This window comes from Manis javanica, chromosome 11, assembly GCF_040802235.1.
Source record: "Manis javanica isolate MJ-LG chromosome 11, MJ_LKY, whole genome shotgun sequence".
NCBI classification, from domain to species: Eukaryota; Metazoa; Chordata; class Mammalia; order Pholidota; family Manidae; genus Manis; species Manis javanica.
This window is the reverse complement of record NC_133166.1, coordinates 18,150,755-18,168,198: the sequence shown is the minus strand read 5'-3', so window position 1 is coordinate 18,168,198 and position 17,444 is coordinate 18,150,755. Positions and strand designations below refer to the sequence as shown.

The following is a 17,444-nucleotide window of genomic DNA, read 5'->3' as shown; positions in this document are numbered from 1 at the left end:
AGTTCAAGTCTTCAATCTGCAAAACAGGTCGATGATCCATGATCAGGGTACTGATGAATACAGGTAATCACCTTTCTGGAGAAGATAATACCTGGAAGAACTCATGAAGGGTATACAGGAGTTGGCCAGGCAGAGATGGGAAAGGGCATTCCAGAAAGAAACAGAATAAAACAAAGGCCCAGAGAAGTAAACAGTGGCCTTTGTCGCAGCTTTCCACCTGCCCAGCAAGTCAACCAAATTTCATAAACTCTTATTAGGGATGTACTCTGAGCCTGGGACTGAGAAAAGACACAGTGGAGAAAATAAAGCAACTCAGAATCCTGGTAGTCCCAAATCCCAAGGCCACGAACTTCAGGTTCCCTGGACTACTACTGCTGGCAAACTTGTCTGTGGTGACTAGAAATATAATCTAGAGGGATCTTATGAAAACTTATGTCTACAAAAAAATACTTGTAGGTGAATGTTCACAGCAGCATTATCCAAAACAGTCAAAAAGTGGAAACCCAAATGTCCCTCAACTGATGATGGATAAATAAATAAAATATTGTATATCCATACAAAAGAACATCATTCATGATGGGGGGAGTCTAGTAAACATAATGTTCCTCATGTAACTGTAGATTAATGATACCAAAATAAAAAGTGAAAAAAAGAAAAAAGAAAAAAGAGTATTAGTATTATTCAGCTATAAGAAGAAATGAAATCCTGATCCATGGATGAACTTTAAGAACTCTATGCTAAGTGAAAGAAGCTGGTCATAAGAGGCCACATACTGTATGATTCCATTTATATAAAACATTCAGAAAAGTCAAATTCATAGAAAGAAAGTAGATTAGTGGTTGCCAGGGATTGGGGGAAGGAAGAAATGGGGAGTGACTACTAACAGGTACGGGGTTTCTTTTTAGGGTGATGAAAATGTATTGGAATTAGACAGTTGTAATGGTTGTACAATCTTGTGAATATACAAAAACAAGTGAATTGTACACTTTGAGATGGTGAACTGTATGATAATGTGAATTATATCTAAATTTTTTAAAAAGTAAATGTAATTTACCATATTAACAAAATAAAGGAGGAAATGTATATAATCAATTCAATTAATGCAGAAAGAGCACTGGCTAAAATCTGAATAAAACTGTAATTAAAACCTCTTAGTGAACTAGGATCACAAGGGAATTTGCTTAATAAAAGCTAATTACCAAAATACTAGAGCAAACATCATACTTAATGGTGAAATATTTTTTCCTCTGAAATGAGAAATAAGATAAGCGTGTTCCCTGCCACCACTTCTATTCATCAAAATACTGACAGTATTAGCCTATGCAATTAGAAAAGAAAAAGAAGTAAAAGGAGAAGGATTAGAAAGGAAGAAACAAAACTATCACAATTTATGGATAATATGATCATGTATGAACATAAAAAATTTAAAAGGAGAAAAACCTTTACTTTAAAGATTTCAAAAACAGAACATAAAAAATTAGAAAGGAAAAATTAATTTGACTATAAATTTAAATTTAAAAATTAAATTGAAATTTCACTATATTAAAATTCTATCAAAGACACCATGTCATGCATCTATCAAAGATATTAAGAGCATAAAAGAAGATATTTTCAACATTTTAACTAACAAAAGACTTATATCTAGATAAGAACTCTTGAAAATAAGTAATAAAAAAATTTTGAATGGGCAAAAGACTTGAACAGACATTTCACAAGTAAGTATAGCCAAATGACCAACTGGCATGAAAAAATTGCTCAACCTCATTAAAGACAGTGCTAAGTGGTGACAAAAGGTGCAATTCTTATGCAATGCTAGTGGAAATAGAAGTTGAATAACTATGTGTTTGAACTGTGAACTTCTGGTATTATCAACCAAAGTTTAACATAAAGATCTGCATGATTCAGCAGTTTCACTATGTATATGTACCCAGCAGACATGTGTGAACACATGCATAAAGATATGTACAAGAATGGTCAGGAAACATTACTTGTAGTAGTCTATTACTGAAACCAACCTTATGTTCATCAATAATATAATGGAAAATACTCCTGTAAAAGAATATTACACAGCAATGAAAATGAATTATAACTGTAGTAAAAACACAGATAAATCTTATAAACAATGCTAATTTAAGCAAATGAAGGCAAAGAAAAGAATATACACTGTACAATTCTATGTATAGCAAACTGAAAAACAGGCAAACTCATTTATGATGTTTAATCTTTTGAAAAGAGAAATGTTAGTGCCTGGAAGGGAAAATGTAGGGAGCTTCTAGGGTGCTAGTTATATATCTTGTTTTTCAGTCACAGCAGTGACCACACAACTGTGGTCAATGTTATCATGAGCTGTACACTTCTGAAGTGTGCATTTTTCTATATAAAGATTTTTAAGTGCAATGGAGGAATCTTTAAGAATCATGATCCATGAGCTATATATGACCTTACAGAGCATTTAGTTCAATTTATTCATTTTATGGATGAGAACAAAATTGAAGCCTAGAGAAATTCAAGGAGTTGTCCAAAGTCACACAACAAGTAAATGGGAACATTGCAACAGGAACAAAATCCAAAGCAGAATATTTTTAAGTGCTGTTTTCTTAGAAAACCTTGAATATGTAGTTGGTTGCTAAGGCCAACTCCCAGTATATCATATGTACATTGACGCTTCCAACCCTATTGACAACAACTAAGTAAATGAATTAGGAAAAAACAGAAGAAAGAGGGGAAGAAAGAAGAAAGGGAGAAGGGAGAAGTTTAGAGTAAGAAAGAAATGAAGACTATTTGAGATCTGTAGTTTTAAAATGTTTATTTTTTTGGCCTCAGTTTCAAATATATTATTTGTTCCAGAGGTCCAGGCTTAGATTCCTGCTTCTGACATTACAGAGAACTCGTGAGAACTTCTTAGGCAACATGCTCTTAGGTCTGCTCAGTCTCAGGGCACGAAACTATTTAATCTGGTCTTCCCATTAGCCCTGTCTAAACCAACAGGAAATACAGCATCTCTGTAGGACCATTTTTTAATTCTACCTTGGAGGGACCCCATTAAGAGTTGTTATTTTGTAAATCTCCTAACAACTCTTCTAAGTGTTTATCACAGAATCCAAAAGAAAACCATGACTACAAGCAATAACAGCTACCAAAATTACTACCAAGACTTAATAAGGCTGCAGTTTGAATAATTTCTCTCATCTTTCATCTTTAAATCCTTTCAGCAATTTCATGAGATAAATATTAGTATGTGCCCACATTACAGGTAAGATAACTGAGGCTAAGAAAGGTAGAGCAACTTACCAAAGGTCACAAAGTCAGAGAGGGACAGCAATGATAACTTCAAAGGCCTGAAACTCAAACATAGCTTCTTCTGTATATATTGTGCCTTTTCCATAATGAAGCTAAGTGAATATGCCAGTGAGTAACAGAATGGATGCCATTAAATGCAAATTTGTTTAAAAATAACTTAAAAGAACTAACCAAATCAGATCTACTAAAGGCATTAGCCTGAACATCTCTAGGATGGGAGCCTCCAAACACTATATGGTATCTGAGAACTTAGAAGAATGAAAGAACACAGTCCAGAGGTAAAGATACAATAGTTCATATTCAGACTCTGTGCATTACAATTATGAGCATGTGACCCTGGGCGAGTCACTGACTCTGAGCCCAAGAGCATCAGTGTTGCGTAATGGAAAGGTCCTTAGAAACAGACAGAGCTTCAATCCCAGCTCAGTGACTCCCTACCTAGAAGAGCTTGGGCAAATTATTTAATCACTATGAGCCTCTGTTTACTGTCTACAAAGTGAAATATTTATCTACCTGAAAGGACTGGTATATTTCACTACTGTCAAAGCTCCTAATAAAATGTGTGGTAACTAGCAAGCATTTAATAAACAGCAGCTGGGTTACTGTCATTTTATGATTATTACTATTGTGTTATGACTATTTTTATTATTATTCTGAGGATCAACTAAGGTAAAGAAAACATAGGCAGTTTCTTTACCTTAGCTGTACCTTACCTTAGCTAAAATGTAAGCTAAAGAGCTTTACAAACATGTGTTATCACTAACACAAGAAAGTGTCAGAGCAAGATTTCCCAAACCACTCATAAGACAGAGAAGAAACTGTGACGGAAGAATAAGAAGAAAGAATCATCCTGATTTTATGTAACTAGATATCACAAGCTTGAGGAAATAAAGTAGAAAAAGAAGCTGGGAACCTCATGCATCCTAACTTTAACCCTGAATTTAGCCTAGTCCATTTGGCTTTCTGGTAGCATGGGAAATAAGGCTGACACTGCAAAAGCCCATGTTACAGTATAGCCATCCAAGTTTCAGCACAAATCATTGGCCTTATTTATGTTTTTAAACGATTCATTTTTAAGAAGCACCTCTCATTGGTTCAGCTGGACTAATTTGAGCTCAAGGCAGTAAAAGGCTCCAAACTTGGAGAGAGAAACACTGACGTAGTCCAGTTTTAAAATTAACTTTGTTAAACTCTTCCCAGGCTCAGAGAATTCCACTTTGGCTGCTGAAAATGCAGCCAGAAAAAGATTCCAAACTAAATGCTACTGGACTTCTTAGGATAAACCAAAGGCTCCAGGTCCTAACCACAGGAACCAGGCTTTCCCACATGGAATTCTGCAACTTAGCTTCACCCTATTACGGGCCTTCAGCTGTAGCTTCTTCCAACCATTTATGCATTCCCCCAAGCACACAGTGAAGCCATGCTGGAGGCCAGCATTAGGTAATGCCCACAAATATTCTAACCATTGCCAGCTCAAATCTCAACCACTACCGCGGCCCACAGAGAACTCTTATTTCTCATTTTCCAAATCTCCTTAGAGACCCAAAACAAGCCCTCTGGAAATTCTGGCTCCAAAAGTCTAGGTGGGACCCAGGCATCCGTATTTTTTAAAAGCACCGTGAGTAAGTCAGATGTGTAATCTGGGTTGAGAATAATTCACAGAGATAGTATGTTATGAGGTAACAGATACTTTAGAAGACTTAGTTCCACATTCACCCTTGCACTTTCAGCTAGGAGACAGTGAGCACTATACTTTTCTCTAAGCTTCAGACTCCCCAACTGAAAAATCAGTTGTTGTGGGTATCAGATAAAACAAGAAATGAGGATTCCATTAAAACAAACAAATAAAACCCTCATACTTATATAGTGTTTAGAAAATGCTTTTACATTCGCTATGTCAAATGGCAAAAAACTACCAGTGATATGGGGAGGATGGGAATTATGATTATACTCACTTTACAAATGAGGACACTGGGGTTAAAATAAATACGTAAGAGGAAAAGAAATCACAGTTAACAAATATCAGAGGTAGGACCAAATCTAGGTTCTCTAAGTTCAGTTCTAGACCATTTCCCAATGCAGTTGATATAAATTCTCCAATATTTATGAAGGGCATAGCACTCAAAAGGATGCCAACACTGCTGTGTATCCTGCTACGACTAAGTTAAGCACAAAGAAGCAGGTCAACAAACACTTACTGGGTGCCTGATAACATCAACGAACACAAAATGAGGCAGAACAAAGGCTCCAAAAAACCTCACGCATTTCATTTTGATGTATGTATTAACTACGGCCATCCAGGCTCTTAAAGCAAAGGGGTGAAACCTATGTGCTCAGGGCATGTATAGAAAATCTATAACCAAGAGATAAAAGGGAGGTTACTAGATCATTTCACAGAACTTCTTATAACTCTGTGTTTCCTACCTCTATGCTTTGAATTTACGGAAATGTGGCTTTGATCTTGAGCTATAAGATCTATTTTCAGACCAAATTTGGCCTAGGGTTACTAAAGCGAGGATTTCCAGAAGAACTTCTGGTTTACAGCTTTATCAGTGATCAAAGTACTTTGCAGTGGCCTGGTTTCTTCTCACCCACATACACAACCTGATCCAACTTCACCTTTGTAATAACTCATTTATATAATTACAGGATTTCAAAACTGTGAGAGACTGTGTACGCCTACTAGTTTGACTGATTTTTCAGATGAAGGCACTGAAGTCTACAAGAAGTAACTGACACAAATCAGGCAGCCAATTTATGTGAAAACCAAGACTATAACCCAGATATCCAGACCTCTACCTCCCCATTCAGTACATAAGATCATCTCTTCACAGTTCCCAGTGATGTCTGATGGTTAAGCTTGCTTCCATCTGCTGTTTTAGGCCAGAATCTTCTCTTTTTTTTAAAGAAGAGTTTTACTAAGACATAATTCACATACCATACAATCCACCCATTATGTACAATCCAGTGGCTTTTAGTATACTCTCAAAGCTAATTCATTTATATAGTAGCTGCCAGCTTCCTAGGTACAGGGGCTGTGATCTAGGTGGTGTTATTCTTTCCTAGAATCTTCACAGGCAACTATCCCCACAATGAATTTTAGAATATTTGGGTGTGAGATCAGGACATATAAATAAAGCAGAGGCAATCAAGAATCTGGAAAGAAGATATTCCAAGTGCAAGTAGTTTGGAAAAAACAGTTCCAAATGAAGACATTTCAATATTTCTTATATTTTGTGAGTTTACAAATGGTTTAAGTACTTTAAAAGTAAGTAAGTATATGGCTTCAGATTGTCCAAAATCTGGCAAGAGAATAGTAATTTTCTTAGAACTTTGCTCAAATATAGGTAATAGAGTATAAAAATGGGTCTACTTTGCATTTGACATCAGCCACCTTTGGAAAGAAAGACAAAAGAAATATTTAATAGGGGAAATAAACACTACTAAAGGAAAATTAAGTCAAGGAAGGGACAGATCTTTTACCCAAGTTACAAAAAAAAGGTTGTTTTTGTTTTGTTTTGTTTTGTTTTTAAGTATACAAATGATGAGAAAGAAATTAAATACTGTACTTTTATCTCCGGGTAAGATGGATCGGTAAAAGCGGTCCTTCTTTTTCTTCTCCTCTGGGTTTGGAGGCAGAGGTTTGGAACCGTGGTTTAGGGTTCCTGCGTCTTTGCTGCCAGCTCCAATCATAGTGCTGGTGTTTCTCATCGGAGGGGCAGGGGGTTTGTCTTGAATGTCTAGGCCGTTATTTGACATCGTCACCACCACCAGCAGCTACTGGAATCAGAAAGAAGAACATTAACTCTTTTATTATTTTCGAGCAAAAGGAAATAACGTGTTGAAAAATTTAAAAGAATCCAAGTTATACAGCCCTGCTTCCAGAGCCTAGTTCAAGCCCTTCCACTGTGCACCATGACGACCGCTGTCTTCTTCAGTCAATAGTACTCAAAGATGTCCTGACTACTCTGTCTACAGAAAACCACCATGATGGAGTTTAAAAGGCAGAAATTTGGCTCAGCTCAGTTAAGTATGAATCCCAGTGCCACTTACTAGCTTTAGAGAAATCCCTGACCAACTTTGGGCTCCATGTATTCACTGTTAGGAAGATTAAATAAACGGTTAACAATATCCCATTGTAGTGAGTTCTCTGCCAGCCTCTAGGAAAATTGCATTTTCTCTCTGAAAGGGACTTTATCACTATCTCAAGGGTCAATAAAGCTGCTGGTTTTGTAAATACAGTTGACCCTTGAACAACACAGGTTTGAACTGTGTGGGTCCACTTATATGCAGATTTTTAAAATAAATATATTAGAAAATTTGGGGGAAATCTGCAATATTTAAAAAAATATTTTCTGTATCTTGCCTATTGTAAGAATACAGTATATAATACATATGACACAAAATATGCATTAATCAACCATTTATGTTATTACTGAGGCTTCTGGTCAACAATAGGGTATTAATAGTTAAGTTTTTGGGGAGTCAGATGTTACATGTGGGCTTGTAACTGCACAGGGGTCGGCACCCCAACCTCATGCTGTTCAAGGGTCAGCTGTAGTCTTATTGGAACAGTCACATCAGTTCACTTACAAATAGTCTATGGCTTCTTTCACATTCCAATGGCAGTAGTTGCAACAGAGAATGTATGTCCACAAACCAACAATATTTGCTGCCTGGTCTTCTACAGGAAATGTTTGCTGACCCAGGCCTACATTGTCTCTCCAGTACCTCCTTCCTCTAAGAAATTTAACCTTACCCTAAATACATGATGGCTAATGCTATAATCACTCTGTACCAGGTGATGTTGAATTTACTGGCAACCTCCAATGCTTCTAGGAAATAGAAGGAATAAAATTTAAAGAAAGGAGAAAAATCCCTATCACTGGTACCAATGGTTTTAATGAAGATAGATGTTATTATGTTAAATAAGTTCTAAACAATGGATGAACATATATGTACCCAGAGTGAATAAAGGTTCTCATTATTTTCCCATGCTACAGTGGAAATTATATCTTTAACCATGATTATTTACTTAGAATGCAACATGCTTCTTGGAGTCAATCATAACTGTTATTTAGAGACTAAAGTTTCTGATTTAAAAAACAAGACTAGCATAAAATAAGAGAGGTTTTTTAGAAATACAGATGCTCTGGTTTGACCTCCACAAATTCCGATTTAGTATAGCTGGGTTAAGGCCAAAATTCTATAATTTTACAAATTAATGATCCTAATGCCAGCGAGATGTGAATACCACTGCTTAAGATGCTAATTACTTAAATGCCATGAACAAAATCTCTAGAGGTCTTAACATTTTCTAATATGTAGAAGTAAATGATTCCTTGCACCCACTTTTTTCCTCAATTATTTCTCCACAGACCATCAGTGATCTTAAAACACACCACTCCTCTACTGAAAACCCTTCATTGACACCCCAGAATAAAAGCTAAAGTTCCTTAACTTGCTTTTGAAGGCCCTCCTATTATTTAACCTAGCCCACCCATCAGCCTTATTTTCTTACCACTCCAATTCCCCTTACATTTTAGCCACACCCAACTTCTTCCAATATACCATAGCTTTCATACTTCCATTCCTTTGAAATACTGTTCCCTCTGCTTAGAATGCAAATTTCCCTAATTCTAAACTGGGAATTAACTCATCCTTCAACTGTTATTTCTTCCATGAAGCCCTTTGGAAATGTTCTCACCTCCAAGAAGTTAGATGTACCCCCTCCTTCAGACCCCCAAGGCAATGGATATATTCCAAGCTATCACATTTATTCTTACTATGTTATAACTGTTTTTGCCAGGAGCCAGAATGTTCCCCAAAGGCTGGGCCAGATTTTATCACCTTGGCAATCCAAAAGTGTTTAGTATAGTGTCTGACTCACAGTGGATTCAATTAATACTTTAATTAAACTGAAGTTTACACAGGGATGTATACCTTTCCTTATAAGTTTAGTACAGATGAAATTCTAGGGTCCTTTACTATCTGACTTCAACCTGCCTTACAAACTTGAGCCACCACACCGCACACTGCTTACACTGAAACTACACCTCAGCAATCTCTGTCCTCCTAATTTTGCCAAGTAGTCTCTTATGCTCCTTCTGATCGTCAAAGCTTCTTGTCAATGATTTCTCCCTCCGCTGACTGATAAAAATCTTACTCATTTTTCAAGTCCAAATTCAAACTTCACCTGCTTGTATAATTCATCCTGACCTACCTCTGGCAAACCAACTGCCCCTTCTCTTTTTGAACAAAAGAAATCAAATAAGCAAAGGCATCCTGGTTAATCTAGATGAACTCTCTCAGTGGTGTGCTTTTTATCCATCTCTTCCAGTTTCACTTTGCAGATCTGCCTTTGCTTTCCCTCCCAGCCCCAACTCAACTCGCTCAGCAACCCCAGAGAGAATTTCTACTAGGTCAGTTCTCAAGTGGACATTCCCACTCACTCTGGACTGCCAGTTCCAAAATTACACTCCCTGCGGCCACCTGATACTCTAAGCAGGCTCTTCCTTGAGCCAACGGTTTCATTGAATGTAACTCCCTTTCAGGACCACAGCTCAGGATTGTGCCAAGAAAGCCCTCATCAACCTTTCTTCACTTCTCAGTTCTTTCACTATGCTTGGAGAATTCTTGGTGGTAGATCTCCATTTTCAAAAAGATTCCAAGTTATGAAAACCTAAAATCTGCTTTTGGAATACAGTGTTTGAATCCTCTGTGGCACATTTCAGCCGAGATCATCCAGCCTATATGCTTGGAAACCTCCAGCAATAGGAAATCTATAGGCTCAAAAGTCAGCCTATTCTATCTTTGGTCGTCTCATTTAGAGAATTCCCATTTCCATTTAGTTCTGTCTATCTCAAACTGCACTGCAATTATTTGTTTACACATTTGCCTCTCCCTACTCTCCCCTCTCCTGCCAGACTTAGATTATGAACTCCTCAAGAACAAAGATTAGTCTTATTTATTCCTCTATCCCCAACACCAGTCCTGGCACAAACATAGGTAATCAATAACAAATGAATAAATTAAAGAACAAATGAGTAAATGAACAAATAAACAAAAGCTATTTCCATCTGTTGGTCCTAAATCCTATCTCAGGACTCCAGAAAAGTCTTTTGCCTCTTCCCCGACAGAACCTCAGGTACTTGAAATCATCTCTCAAGACCCCCCAAATCTATTTTCTCAACACTAAATACTCTCAATTATACTCACAGAACACAATCTGGTGCCTTGTTAATCCTTCCCTCTGAACTTACTTGGACTTAATGTTTTTATACTACTTTCCAGTTTCCCTGCAACCTTCAACCTGTCCTTCCCTGTGGGTTCTCCACAAGTCTTTACTCTCTTCACATTTCATAGATTCCCCTCACTGTTCATTTTGTCCAACTATACTTAGCACAAAAATTTAGCATATTTTAAATCCTATGCTATTTTAAACCACTTACAAGAAATCAAGCCCAAAACATCAATCTTGAGAGGGAAAAGAAGAAACACACTCAACTCTAGGAGACCAAACATGTCTCACATCTTGTAACAGTCTCTGCAAGCCCAAGATTTGGGAGGATGACAAGCCAATGTCTTCTGACATGCTGCAGTATGAAGCTAGGTCTGAGGCCAACATTTAGAATGATAGTTCAGATGGCCCTTCCATCCATCCTCAACAACAAACTAATAAAACAGAGAGAAAGATACACTGATCATGTTTTATCAATACCCCAGAGGCTCAGAAGGCCTAGTGAGTTATAAGCAATGAATACACTGAAATACCCATTATGAAGCAACTGAATAGTTCTACAATAAATGCAGATCACTGTGGGATTTCCACAAGGTCACAGGTATGGTGAAGGTGACTGGAGTGAAAACTGGGAGACCTGAGTTAGCGTCCTGGCTCTGTTATTTACTAGCTATGGTCCTAACAGAAGTCCTTTCACCTTATGAGCTGTGATTTGTTGTTTCCCACTGTGCAGTCTCTAGACAGATACTGGTCAAGAGGCAACCAAGGAAGAGAAGTGATTTTTGTCTCTTTTGCTTGTAAAAAGCATAAAGATACAGTGCTAGAGTCAAAAGAGGGAAAGAAAAAAGGTTTCAAGTAGCCACTGTGTGTAAGGTACTTTACATATGAATGAAGCTGGCCAGGGCTTGAGGGAAGTTGCGCAGTCACCAATGGGGACTTCTTCCAGTTTGGTCACATCTGGACTCCACAGCCACCAGCACAAAAGAGCACCAAGATAATCAAAGATTTTAAGACACACATAACATTAAAGCTGGAAGCAACCTTAAGTGATCATCTAATCTGATGCCCTCGTATAACAGGTAGGAATACTTAAGTCCAAAAAGCAGGAAGAAATCGCCCAAGATCACAAAATTTTAAAAGTGGGTTTTGGAACCATGTCTTCAGACCCTCTGCCAAAGAATTTTCCAACTACACTTGAGGTACTTCTAGGCCCTTTGTGCCTTTTCTGACCTGAATTCTGCCACTTCTGATTTATGTTTAGATCAGTCAAATCTAGCCAATGGCAAATATGGGAATATATAAGCATGTTTGGGCTGGGCTCGATTGATATTTACCAAATGTCTGCCATGAACTAAGCACCTGGGAAGATAAATAAATTCTCAGTCCTCAAATCAGCCATATGAAAGTTACGTAAACCTTCTGCAGTAGTTGCAGGTTCTTCATTCAAGTACAATTCAAATAAATACATTTTTAGAGTACATATAAGGTGCTATGCTAGAAACAAGGGACACAAAGATAAATAAATGAGTAAAATATGATCCCAACTCCAGAAGTTCTCAGTCTAATAAAACAAGCCCTAGAACACCACAATGGCAGGTCAGTTATGAAGACTGCTATATAACAGTACAAGCAGTGAAATGTCAGAAGACACAGAAAGGAAAAGATACACTGAACTGAGGTCATTAGGAAACGTTCATAGAAGAGGCAGTATTAAAAGTAGGGCTTAAAGAATAAATAGGTCAGACTTACTGGACTATTAGAATCACCTGTAAGCTTTTTAAAACACCAGCTGAAGTACTTAGGGGGAAGTATACTAATATATGCAATTTACTTTGAAATGCATTTTTTTTAAATCAGAGATTAATAGATGAACATAGGAATGTGATATTATATACATGTCAATATGTACTATATAATGGATGTGATAAAGCAAGTATATGAAAATGCTTAGGAAGAAGAAACTCTGTGGTGGTTATACAAGTATTCACTATAAAATTCTCTCAACTCGGCTCTGTGTTTGAAAATTTTCCTAATAATAAGAAATACTAGTAGTTGAGCTCTAATATAACTGGTCTGGTACAGGCCCAAGCATCGGTATAAGCCTATAAGCCCTGAACCAAATAAAACAGACAATAAATAAATGAATATTTTGATGGAGAATGATGATGGCAAATGCATCCCAGACTATAGGAATAATGGAAGTGTGAAACTACAATGTGGTAGAATGCAGCATGGAAATGAAAAAGTAGGACACACAATCACAGGGGGCCTTTTATATTCTGCATTACATACAACACTAGTCAGAAAAATGGTCCATTCTAAGCAGTTCTAGATCTGTGCAGTGAATGTTGCATGTTAAAAATAAAAGATGACACTGTTGATTTAAAAAGGCTGTGGAAAGATGACAATGAGAAAAGAGGTGTTGCCTGGAGGAGGGGACCAGCTGCTCTCCATCTGCACTGAGGACTCTCATGCGTTGAGCTCACACAATGGGACTTGAAGTGCAGGACAATCCTCTAAACTGCCTTACAGAGTTGCTAAAATTCTAAAAAAATGTTTCCCCAGAGAGCCTCCTAGACTATCCATCTTTAGCCATTATTTAACATTAGATAACACTTTGGAGTTTACAGAAGACTTGGAAATCTATTTGGTTGGTACCATTTTTCTTATTCATTCATGCAAATATTTACTTATCACCTGCTGTTTGCCAGGCTGTGCAAGGTGCTGGGGGTAAAACCGTGAATACATCAGAAGCAAAATCTCAGAGATGCTGCCAGTTACCCAGGTTCACACAGCTAGTGGGCAGCAAGTGGAGGCAGGGATCTGAAAGGAAGTCTGTGTGATTGTAGGACCACCCCCTTTCCTCTATACCATATCTCATTGCTCACTCTAGAGGCAAAGGAGTGGATTAGATAACGTCTAATACTCACTCAGGCCATTATTTAAGATGAAGAAGGGAAAGGAAGAATAAAATCTGTTCCATATTTATCACATTTGTCAGTTTTCACAACTCAGAGCAACCGAGACTGGCGTGGCCAACACTCCACCCAGGACTGGGGAGTACTGCATGCCCTTGACACCTGGTTATGAGAATTTGATCTTTAATTAAGTTGTGCCAGGAAGTTTTCTTTGGCAGGAGCCTGGAATGCTATAGTCTTGAATTTGCTGAGGGATTTCCTTCTGAGAGTCAAAGACACTCACACTTTGTAGCCTCCAGCCTCTTGTTCTGGTTTAGCAACAAGAAAGCAACTGTTGAGGTAGCAGGGAGGAAAACTGGAGGCTGCTTCTGGGCTGTTGGCAAAGCCACCTTAATTTCTGATCCTCAATTTCCTCTTACGTAAGATACAAATAAGACAACTCTATAGAGGTATCATGGGAATGTAAAGGCATATATAAAAGCACCTACTATGATGTCTGGCACAAAATGTCCAATAAATATTTGTTCTCATCCCCCACCCGTCTTTCTAGTTTCATCCCTCCTTTTCCCTAATCTTGTCATTCCAGCTCAAAATGCTTCCATGCACTTGCTTTTACCCATTGTTCTCTCTGCCTAAAATGTCCCAATTTGTTTGCCAAGCAAACTCTTATTGTTTAAGACCCAGCTTGACACACTTCCTCTCTGAAACCTTCAAATAACCCCCCTATTTCTACCATTCTCTCAAATTTAGTAGTGTTTTATACATTCTTCTATATTCTTTCTGTATTTCATCAGATCAGCGTCATCAGACCATGAACAAGTCAAGGGATTAAAAATGGGTCTGACTAATTTCTGTGTCCCGAGTCCCACCCAGCACAGGCCTGGCACACTAGGGAATGAGTAAAAGGCTCACTGACAAAGGCAGCCTGGTGTAGAGGAAAAAACACAGGAGCTGAAAGGATCCTGAAAAATTAGCCAGTTACAAGGTTTTATTTTTTAGTTGGGAACCTGAAAGCCATAGGGGCAAACAATTTACTTAAGATCACTCAATGAAATAGTGAGAAGGACTGACTAGCCTCTGATTATTCTGATTCTCTGAAAAAATCTCCTTGTATACTAACTATAATTTGAGGCAGAACAAACAAAGAGCTGTACCTGGAAGGGCTCCTACAACTGAAGGGGTATAAAAGGCAGCAAAGTGAAATGGAAAGGGCAGAGATTTGGAGTCAGAGACTTGGATTCCCTTAGGCTGGCCCTATACCTTCACCCGTCCCCCACCAACCACACCTATCTATACATCTTCCTTACTCCTACCATCCCTGCAAGAGTCATGAGAGTAACTTGGAGAAACCAAAACCAAAGGACTTAGAATCCTCGCCCTACCATTTTGACAGATTATTGACCTGTAGTCCAGTTGAGCTATTCTAACAGTTATGGGAAAATTTCAAATTTAAGCTTCAAACCTCAAGATCCCCACCCCGGCCAATGAATGGACTGAACTGAGAAAACCATCACTAAAAGCTGAGGTCCACACAATCTGAGAGCTAAAGGAACAAATGAGCCATTTGGTTCAACCTCCCATGAAACACTGGAATCTACTCTGTGAATTCCTGGATGGATGACCTTCCAGTCAATCTCTGCCTGAATATATCCTGTGATTTCCCACACTGTCACATTGCTGCCTCAAAGGAACAATTTCTCTTGGAAGCTGTAAGATCCACAGCTTAAAAATGCACTGCCATCTCTTCTCCAAAATAGAATCAGGACTAAACAAATCAGGTTTCCAGTGTGCATGTACTTCAGTCATCCTCAATCACCCAAACTCCCATCCCCAACCTTTTCTGTATGCCCTCTAAATTAAAGAGTAGCATGTGTGAATATAGAGGGGACAGGGATGGGCAAAGTATATAAGATAAGATGATTAGGACAGGCTCCTCTGAGAAAGAGACACTGAAGACCTGAAAGAAATGAGACAGCAAATCATAGTAATGTCCATAAGCACTTTAAGCAGAGGAAGCAATACGTACAAACATCCTAGATGAGAATATTTTAGGCATGTAGAATAGCAAAAAGACCAGCAAAACAAAAGTTGAGTGAACAAGGAGAAATGTGGTAGGAGACTAAAATTATTGACACAGCCAGAGACCAGATTATGCAGGACCTTATAGGCCACAGTAAGGAGTCTGGATTTTGTAGCAAGTGTCAAAAGACACCGAAGAGTTTTGAGCAATGATCTGATTTATGTTTTAAATAGACAAGTCTGACTTCAAAGAACAGACTGCAGGGAGTGAAGGGAAAGCAGAGAGACCATTAAGAAGTTACTACAATAGTCCAGGTGAGAACTGACAGTGGCTTGAATGGATTGAGGTAGGCAGGGAGAAGTATTGCAAAGGTAGATACTTTGAAGGTAGAGTCAAATGGCTTATATGGGAACTGGATGAGTAGTGTGGGGAAAAAAAAAGGAAAAATCAAAATAATCGCTAACTTTTTGGTCTGACTGGAAAACACTCGGTAAATATACACGTTACAGTATCTCCTATTCAAAGACACGCACACGTACACACACCCCTCCCTTGACACCCACATCCTCCTCTAACCATTTATTTCTTTGTTCCCCCTTCATACCAAAGCTTCTCAAAAGAATTGTCTACTGACACTATTTCTACTTCCTCCTCTTCTGTTTGCAAACTAACACTCTGCTATTTCACCAAAAGTAGTCTTATCAAGATTACCAATAATCTTTATGTTGTTAAATCAAATGGTCATTATTCTGTCCTCGCCTTACTCAATCTCTTAGCAATATTCATTGTAACTGACTTCCCTTCTCTTTCAAATGCTCTTTCTTGGATTCGGGAGAAGCACATTCATGTGGTTTTCCTTCTGTCTACTCCAATCTCCCTCACAGATCCCTACTTCACTAGCTATCCTCCACATACGCAAGGCTTTCCTCATATACTGCATTCTCCCCTAGAGGATCAAATCCATTCCTGTGGCTTCACATAGTATCTATATGTTGATGATGCCCAAGTTCCTATCTTTAGCCCAAAGGTCTCTTTTAGACTAATAATAATAACCCTGTTAGACAACTCTGCCTGCATTCTACCTTAAACCTAATATGAACAAATGGAATTCTTAGTTTTCACAGCATCCATCATGAATTTTAATTATATCTGGTTACTTATTAGATATTTCCCTCAATAAACAGTAAGCTTCACAAAGGAGCAACTAAGTCTGTTGTGTTTCCTGATGTACACCTGGCAACTAAATAGGACTTAGCAAGAGTAGATACCAAGACTTACTAGACCCTGTCTCAGTCCTCAAAATATTCACATATTAATGGAAGAGGCAGATACATAAATGACAATAACAGTAAAACATGGTAAGTGGCACTATGAGTGGTCAGAGGAAGTGAATGAGTGCTGCACAAATCCACAAAAGGGGCCCTTAATAGCCTACAAGTCAGGGAAGATTTCTTAAGCAGGTGACTCCAGAGTTTAGTTTTGCAGGATAAGAGTAAGTATAGCTATTAAGTGCCTACTATATATTTTTTTTCCTTTTTTTAAATAATTATTTTTAAGCTTCACAATTGCTCTTCAAGGTAAGTAGAAATATCTTCCATTTTATATATGAAGCCAGTAAGATTACAAATTAAGTAGCTACTAAGTGGTAGAAGCAAAATTTGAAGCAGAAGTTAGTCTGTTTCTAAATCCTTCCCCACCTCTTTTTTTTTTGCTACATCACAAGACATCACTAAAAATATTATCTGTTGTACTTGCCACCTACTATTTGTTTGACCTTAAAGAAATGACTATACCTCTTGACCTGTTTTCAGGATGGGGCTCATGACCAGTCAGTCTCTAAATCATCCTCATTCTGGCCTCTTCCTTTTCCTTTGTAATTAAGGACTGAAAATCAGTTTTTTTTTTTCTGAAAAACATGTCAAATTTAATAAGATTTGTCTTCATTAAAGGCCAAAAATAATTTTAT

General features: G+C 37.9%; 1 protein-coding gene across 6 annotated transcripts in view; it reads right to left on the bottom strand.

Annotated features, from left to right (window-relative positions):
* Positions 1 to 17,444, bottom strand: part of PAK1 (p21 (RAC1) activated kinase 1) — a 122,438-nt gene that overhangs the window by 50,266 nt on the left and 54,728 nt on the right. For 5 of the 6 annotated variants that reach the window (XM_073215975.1, XM_073215976.1, XM_073215979.1 and 2 more), the window contains exon 2: positions 6,870 to 7,080. In XM_073215975.1, the coding sequence (XP_073072076.1) occupies positions 6,870 to 7,059 (190 nt within the window). In that variant the 5' untranslated portion in view covers positions 7,060 to 7,080. The remainder of the gene's footprint in view (positions 1 to 6,869; positions 7,081 to 17,444) is intronic. The other variant, XM_073215974.1, reaches the window with a different exon arrangement.